Below are 8004 nucleotides of genomic sequence, written 5' to 3'. Positions count from 1 at the left end.
CAGGGAGGAAGGCGAGAAAGGGCAGAGGGCAAGTCCAGGCAGTGGTGGGCACCCCCAGGCATGTGCAAAGACCCAAAGGTCTGGCTACTGTTCCTGGGGTGGGGGTGGAAAAGGGCGCATCAGGAGGCAGGGTCCCAAGGGCAGCAGGCCTTTGTTTACTGGGGCTGACACAGAGCACTTCCTGGGGAGCCCCCTGGGGGAATGGAGGCCCCCACCAGCCCCGGGGCGGGTCTCCCCTCCAGCCGTCTGAAGCCTCACAGGTGAGCTCTCGGAGTGGTGCAGGAAGTGGCCTTCCTCTCCAGCCCGGCCCTGCCCCTGAGCCCTGGCAAGCCCTGGCTTCCTGGTTCTCTCCCCTACCCTGCTGAGCACACACAGAAGGCACAGGCCTGCCCTCGTCCTTCCTGGAGTCTGAGCCCGGGCGGGCAGGCATGCACAGAAGGGAGCAGCAAAGGTGGGCAGCATTGCGTTTCTGAAATTAAAGTCCCTGTCACCAGACTGGGAGGCAGCAGGGGGCCTCTGGAGCCACCTGGAGCCATGGTGTTCTCTGAGGACAGGTGACTGCCCCCTCTGTGTGGCCAAAGCGATAGGGGTGTCAGGTCCCGGCCTCGATCCTTGGGCAAGAGGTCATGAACGTTTAAGGCGCAAGTGTCATGCTGCCAGGTCTACCCGGGAGCTGGCTGAGCATTTCCGCGGAGAGCACCGGTCCCATCTTCCTAAGTCCCCTGGGGGATGCCCTGGCGCCAGAGGCAGGCAGCTCTGCTGAACACCTGAGCGGCAGGTGAGCACGAGGGCGCCCACATGCGGCCCCTGGGGCCACAGATGTGCCCTGGACCAGAGCCAAAGCCGGCGGAGGGGAGAGCTCCTGCTCTCTGAGGACAAGAAGACGGAGGGGGCTGCTGCTACCCCTCTGCTGAAAGCCGGTCTCTGTGGAGGTCCGGGACCGGCCCTGAGGCCGGGCTTTGCTGCTTTCCGGGGGAAGCACTGCTCCCTGGGTTTCTGGGTGAGGCCGGGGCGGGGTGTGCTTCTGTGTACCGAGAGAAGCCTGGAAGAGGTGGGCGGTCTTAGGAGAAATGCAGGCAGCTACACACGTTCCTTTATTCGACAACGTGGCCAAGAGAAACCGTCTCGATGTGCAAACAGTAACTCCGAACGCGGACCGGGCGCGATGCACATGAAGCCAAGTTACTGGGGAACCTGAATGCGGTCCTTCCAGGAGCCCTCCCGGTCTGCGGACACGTGCAGCACACTGCACGCTCCTGACGTTTCTCTGACTGAGGCCTGGACTGGAGCCCTGAAGCCCCTGCCTGGGGCAGCGGCAGCTGTTCTCTCTCGCTCACCCGTTCCCCGCCTCCCTCCCCCCAGAGCCCGGGCTTTAGACCACCTCCCTGCAGAAGCCCCAGAGGGAAGGGGCCGCCACTGCAAAAATCCCCCCAAACACCAGAGCTTGCTGGCTCCCTCACATTTTTCTTTCTGTCGCAAAGCTGGTGTACCCTCGTCCAGAACTTGGCCTGCCGTGGGCCACGGTCCCGGGCTCCCCACACCACCCTGTAGCTCAGGGGGACCAGTGTGGAAAGCACGGAATCCCAGCAATTATGTGCAAACGTGCACTGTCCTCACCCACTCCCCTTAGCGATCAAGCAGGTTGGCGCAGCTGAGAGGGAGCCACCGGGACGTGGCTTCTGTCCAGAGGTGTCCCACCGAGGGTGGGGGATGCCAGGCACCGCCTGCCTAGCTGACGAAGGCAGCGATGGCCACCAGCTGCAGGACGGCCTCCAGGCCGTGCAGTGCCAGGAGCGTGGCGCTGAGGATGCAGTCTGCCCGCAGCACCAGCGTCTGCCAGAGCAGGAAGTAGGTGCCGAGCAGGGCGCTGCCCGCGGTGAGGACCAGGCCGATGGCCAGCGGCACCTCGGCCTCCGTCAGGTTGCCCTTGGTGCCTGGAGAGCAGAGCAGACGGGTGAGTGGGCGCTGGGCTCTGGGACACCTACTCTGACCCGTGTGTGCCCAGAAGGGCTGCGCGGTGGTGGGGAGGCCGAGCGCAAGCTTGTCGCCAGCACGGCCCTCTGGACGCAGGGCTGAGGACCTCCGGTCAAAGGTCCTGTTGGGGCCACATCACTCATGAATCGTCAGAAAGCAAAGTGTGACAAAGGGTGTGTTCTCCCCGGAGAGGGTAAAAACCAGTTGCCAGATAATGTTTGAATCTCAGCCTCTGGGTCAGTTGTGAGGGTGGGAGAGGGCATTTCCTTTTCTAAAAACGATCCCAGTTGCATTCTGATACCTTTTCCTAATTCCAAATGGACTGAGAAGTTTTTGTTTAAAAATTTCCAAAAATTGGGGCGCCTGGGTGGCTCAGTGGGTTAGGCCTCTGCCTTCGGCTCAGGTCATGATCTCAGGGTCCTGGGATCGAGCCCCGCATCGGGCTCTCTGCTCAGCGGGGAGCCTGCTTCCTCCTCTCTCTCTGCCTACTTGTGATCTCTGTCAAATAAATAAATAAAATCTTTAAAAAAATTTTTTTCCAAAAATATTTTACTCCGGGCTAAGGCCAGCTCTGGAAAATGCCATGTACGCTTGTAAAAAATCAAACCAAAGCAAACGTGAGTATTTTACAGACAAATGGCTCCATCACAGGAAACGCTGGTCCCTGGCTGCTGCGGCGGACCCAGGGGCCCAGCACCATCTGCCTCCCTCCCAGGTGCGTGGGCTCGTCTGTGGCAGCGGACACTGATAGCCCCGCGTGCCCAGCATGATGGCCCAGGAGACTTGCTCCTGTCCCCTGACGAGTCCTGAGGCTCTGCCGACAAGGGAGTGTACCCATTTCCTCGCCACTGACTGGGCGTCACGGGTGCGCGTGTGCAAGGGGCCTGGGAGCGCCAGCTATCCTCGGCTCTACCAGCTCTTCCAACAGAGGGAGTGTTTCCCGGACGTATTCGCGGAACACGCACGTACGATCCCATCGTGGAACACAGATGTGCTGGCATGTGTGTGCCTGTGAGTTGGCCGGAGGCAGAAGACGGGGCTGGAAGCCTGCACCCTGTGTGCTGGGCGCTGGCTGGGCTGGGCTAGAGGGCAAAGCTCAAGCTGTTGGAGAATTGAAACGGGGCTGCCTGAGGGCCCCTGCATGGCCCTGGAGCTGGACTGAGGCAGCTCGGGGAGCCCTCCCCCATCTCCAGGCTCTGCCGGCCTGTCGGGGACTCGACAGAACACTCCAGATCCTTCTCCGGACTGCTGAGGCCAACGGGAGGGGAAGGAAGGAGATGAGCTGAATGTTCTGGGGCTCTCGGTGCCGTGCGTGCCCCTGCGGCTTCTCAGGACAGGCTTCCAGTGGAAGTGCTCTCCCAAGGCCGCTGCCAGAGTTGTCCTGAATAAGCTGACCGAAGCTTCATGACGTCGTAAGGGGAGGCCTGCAAAGCGAGTGGCTAAGTGGTCGGCTCTAGGAAGCACGTGATAAAGGCTGAACGTCATAAAGGGTTCCCGGCCCGGAAGCGAGGAGTTCTGTGGCCCTTTGCACTCTACGGTCTCCAGCAACTCACCAAGATACAGCCGAGTCACTTCCAGAATCCCCATCAGAAGCAGCAGAGTCAGGTCGAGGACCAGGTAAGGATGAGGATAACTGAAAACCTGACCTGCAGGACAGCGGGCAACAGGGCAGAACTCCAGTTACGCAGGGGCGGGGGGCAGCAAGGACACCTCCCGTGGGCCTCTGCAGTGAAGACTCACTTTTATACATGATCAACAGGAGCGTAGCTAGGAAATACAGGGCATAGTAGGCCCCACTCAGGTAGAGCAGCAGCTGCAGAGAGACGGACGAGAGCTGGCCAGCGGTTAAGGACTCACGGGCCTAGATATGGGCGCTGCCCGTGCGTCCCCCCCAGGGGACACACCCCGCCAGCTCCTCAGAGCAGCACCTGCAGGTGGCCACGGGGACTGGCCGCCGGCTCCCTGCCTGGGGCGGAGCAGGGTGCGTCCACCATCTCCTCTGGTGTCCCAGGAAATGGCCTAGCCTGGAACAGGAGGGCTGTGTCTGTCCCTGGTGACTGCAGGCAGGGTGGCCTTGGAATACCAGGCTTCCTTGGGGGCATCACCCTGACTGTGGCCCAGGTTACTAGATAGAAAAAAATGACTTTTTTTTTTCATTTTCTTTAAAGAAAATATATTCTTTTTTTGTGCAGTTAAAGGTCTACCAACCCTCCTGAGCATGGTACACTTGTTGTTTATTTATGGTAAAAATGTTCAAGGGGAGGGGCCTTCACTGTCTTGCCCCAGGGTTGGGGGGGTCCTGGCGGGAGGCAGGCAGCCACCCACCCACCGTGCAGGGGAGCCAGCATGTCCCACTGAAGTCTCCTCAACTCTCTCAATTTGTTCAGGAATGTCCCTCCCATTTAACCGACGGAGCCACCCATTTAATTCCATCTACAAGTAGAATTTCTACCAGAACTTAGAGAAAGGGTGCGTGTGGGGTTTAGAGGAACAGAAAGCTGGAACTCAAAGCTGCCTTCACGTGTCCAGCAAACGAGCTCTAGGGTGCCGTCCTGGGGATGCCCGGGCCTGAGGCCAGCTGACGGACACAGGGACACAGGGACACAGCAGAAGGATACCACCGCAGAGGAAGTTCTCCCTGGAAAAGAAAGCGTGTCAGTAAGTGAGGCCGCAGGTCCAACCCGGTGCCCACCTGGGCCGTTTCCAGCACGGACGGAGGATCCCGGCTTCATTCTTTTCTCCTGTATTTGTAGAAAGAAGCCACCTTTATCTGGGCCCGTAGCTAGGTCCCTTGTCGTCACCCCTGCATCTGTCTCTCCGAGGAGGGTCTGCCCTCTGCTTTGCAGAACCCGCGGCTGGGAGAGAGCACTCAGGACCTCGGCGGCGGCGAGGAAAAGAGGCCTCCAGCCGGGACAGGCAGAATTCTGCTCCACGGCCAGGGGAGGAAAGGCGTGGGCACCAGCAGGCAACAGCTTTTCTCACCCCTCTGCCTTCTGCACGTTTACCGTGGGGATGGAATTAGAGGAGAACCTTCTCTAATTCAGGGTACAAAGCTTTTTTTGGGGGGGTAACTGATGATACTTTCTTTCCCCTAGAATTTTATATATTGTCCCAAATCTCACCCAAATGGTAATTTCCTACAGCTGCAATCCAATTTCTTTCAAGTGCGTCTCAAGCCTTCTCCCACCCCACAGCAGGTACGCGTTTCCCCTCATCTTACGACGACGACGGCCTCTCTCCCCGCAAAATGGTCTCCAGAACCAGAGCTGCTGAGTCGGAAGCTTCTTCGGCTCACCCTCGGCTTGAACGTCTCTTGGGGCAGACTTCCTGTCTCCAGAGGCTCACACTAGTGGCACATTTGTGACACGTAGTAACATCAGTGATAATTTAGAATTTGGGCAACAGACCCTATAGAAGGAGACTTGAGCCACACCGCCAAGCAGCACGCAGGACAGCGGCACGCAGGACAGCGGATGTGAACCAATCTGTCTGGTCTTCTCTCCAGTTCCACTTTCCCTTAACCCCCAAGAGGGCAGGAGAGAGACGCTCAGCCTAGGTGAGTTTTTGTGGGGGACATCAAAGCGGATTCGGGCCTTCTGGAGTCTAGCGTGGGCAGAGGTCGTCAACGGGTCAGCAGGCGAACCCGCACCCGAGGCTCCGAGCTCAGCGTGCAGGAGGCAGCACGTGCAGGGAGCGGGAAGCCGAGCAGGAGCCCGTATACACTCGGACTGCGTTACAGGCAGTGAGCTCTTGAAACCCAATCTGTTCTTCTCCAGGCCCTGCCTCCATACGTGCCATTATTCGGGTGGGTTTCACATTAACTGGGGTTTTCCTCCCTTTTGATTCTTCTCTTGAAGGTTGGCTTCAGACGCTTCAAAGCTATCTGCCAGCCACTGTCACAGATCAGAACTGTGGGGGCTCAGGGAAAAAACGGGGCATAAAAACCTTACATGATCCGGGGTTTGAATAATTGACATTAAAGGTGGCTACAATCAGATTGGCTGGTCTACGGGTTTCAGACCTACAGGAGCTCGTCCTAAGGACAGCCCCCGCTTTTAGCAACTGCCATTTTTTGTCAATGACTTACTCTAACAAGAGGCCCTGAACAGGTGCAAGTTCCCGTCGAAGTGAAGGGAATAAAAGCTCCCCCTGAGGTGACAGAGGACGCGGCACAGAGACCCCGTGTGAACTTCCGTTCCCCAAGTGCAGACGCACCTCACTGGCACCTCAGCGCCAGTGAACTTCCACAAAGGCCTGGCGGTGTGGAGAGGAGCGGGGTGGGGGCTGGGGGTGGGGCTCTCAGTAAAGCACAGACCTCAGGCACCTCGGCTCACCACCTCGGCTCCCTCCCTCCTCTCCGCCCTCCAGCCAGAAACTTCGGGGCAGGACAGGGGCAGGACAGAGGCCGGGAAAGGTGGCTTTGCATCCAGAGTGGGTGCCCACCCAGACAAACCCCGAGGCCCGAGTAACACAGCCGCCTCCCACTCCCGCGCGTCCTTCTCACGCCACAGGTGTGCACAGAAGAGCTATCCTGTGTGCGGAGAGCTGGGTGCTGCGAGTGACACAGGGAGGGCAGGGGCCCTGGTGGCGCAGCAGGACCCGGCAGGAGCAACGCCCACCAGCTGTGAGCTTCCATGGCCGATGCTGGGACAGCTGTGCCCAGCTTTCCAACAGGGGCTTGCCACGTTGCCGAGCACTGTCCTGGACACAAAGCTGCTGGCGACTGCGACAGGGTGCCCCCACGGCGCTGACAAGCTCTTGCCCCGGCCTCAAGGCCCATGGTGCCCCCTCCCTCTCTGGAGCAAGCAGCTGCCCTAGCCGGCCGGGGTCCACGGCCACACCCGGATCCCAGCGCCCGGGGCCCATGGCAGCGTGCATGTGGCCCCCCAGGGCCGGCGGCGGGAGACTGGTCCCCCCCAGGGCCGGCGGCGGGAGACTGGTCCCCCCCAGGGCCGGCGGCGGGGGACTGGTCCCCCCCAGGGCCGGCGGCGGGGGACTGGTCCCCCCCAGGGCCGGCGGCGGGGGACTGGTCCCCCCCAGGGCCGGCGGCGGGGGACTGGTCCCCCCCAGGGCCGGCGGCGGGGGACTGGTCCCCCCCAGGGCCGGCGGCGGGGGACTGGTCCCCCCCAGGGCCGGCGGCGGGGGACTGGTCCCCCCCAGGGCCGGCGGCGGGGGACTGGTCCCCCCCAGGGCCGGCGGCGGGGGACTGGTCCCCCCCAGGGCCGGCGGCGGGGGACTGGTCCCCCCCAGGGCCGGCGGCGGGGGACTGGTCCCCCCCAGGGTCGGCGGCGGGGGACTGGTCCCCCCCAGGGTCGGCGGCGGGGGACTGGTCCCCCCCAGGGCCGGCGGCGGGGGACTGGTCCCCCCCAGGGCCGGCGGCGGGGGACTGGTCCCCCCCAGGGCCGGCGGCGGGGGACTGGTCCCCCCCAGGGCCGGCGGCGGGAGACTGGTCCCCCCCAGGGTCGCCGGCGGGAGACTGGTCCCCCCCAGGGTCGCCGGCGGGAGACTGGTCCCCCCCAGGGTCGCCGGCGGGAGACGACCCGCCCAGCCTCCCAGGGCCGTGCACAGCCGGGTGGTCTGCGCCGAGCGCAGAGGGCAAGGAGGAGGGCAAGAGGCGCCCGAAGGGCCGCGGCTGCCCCTCGCCAAGACACTCAAGACGGCCGAACCGCAACCGCTGGAGCCGCCTCTGACCGGTCCGCGTTTCCATCACCAGAAAGAACCAGATCCGACCAACCCCCCCTTCCTGAGACGATCTCCGCCCCCGCCCGCCCGGGCCCCCAGCCTAAGCCGCGGGCCTACGGGCGCTGCGCTGTCCCGAGACCGTCGCGTCCCGCCCCGGGGCCCCCGGCGGCTTCCCAAGCGCCCACCCCGGGCCCTCACCTTGCCCTCCGGCAGCCATCTTGCCGCCCGGCCCCGCCCGCCGAGTCCTCCGCGATCCCAGCAGTCTCTGGGCTCCGCGCTATTCGCGTCCCTTCGGCCATTTTCGCTTCTGCTCCCGAAGGGGCCCGACCGCGCCGCACTTCGGGAGTT

At 62.4% G+C, this 8004-nt stretch overlaps 1 protein-coding gene across 5 annotated transcripts; it reads right to left on the bottom strand.

The window, feature by feature from the left end:
- Positions 1 to 1063: 1063 nt before the first annotated feature.
- Positions 1064 to 7982, bottom strand: TMEM80 (transmembrane protein 80). 5 transcript variants are annotated; one of them, XM_080816729.1, is made up of 6 exons: positions 7855 to 7901; positions 5195 to 5320; positions 4593 to 4715; positions 3715 to 3808; positions 3528 to 3620; positions 1071 to 1934 (listed from the first exon to the last, which is right to left on the bottom strand). In XM_080816729.1, exons 3-6 carry the CDS (start codon positions 4704 to 4706, stop codon positions 1729 to 1731), a joined length of 507 nt encoding a protein of 168 aa, XP_080672855.1. In that variant the 5' UTR covers positions 4707 to 4715; positions 5195 to 5320; positions 7855 to 7901; the 3' UTR covers positions 1071 to 1728. The 5 variants fall into 5 exon arrangements, with proteins under 5 accessions (XP_080672857.1, XP_080672855.1, XP_080672856.1 ...); XM_080816730.1 differs by lacking the exon at positions 5195 to 5320 and having other exon boundaries at positions 7855 to 7887; XM_080816728.1 differs by lacking the exons at positions 1071 to 1934; positions 5195 to 5320 and adding an exon at positions 2513 to 3398 and having other exon boundaries at positions 4593 to 4612; positions 7855 to 7953.
- Positions 7983 to 8004: the final 22 nt, after the last annotated feature.

Source organism: Martes martes (assembly GCF_963455335.1).
Source record: "Martes martes genome assembly, chromosome: 10".
Classification (NCBI taxonomy): Eukaryota; Metazoa; Chordata; class Mammalia; order Carnivora; family Mustelidae; genus Martes; species Martes martes.
This window is presented reverse-complemented; position numbering and strand designations above follow the sequence as displayed.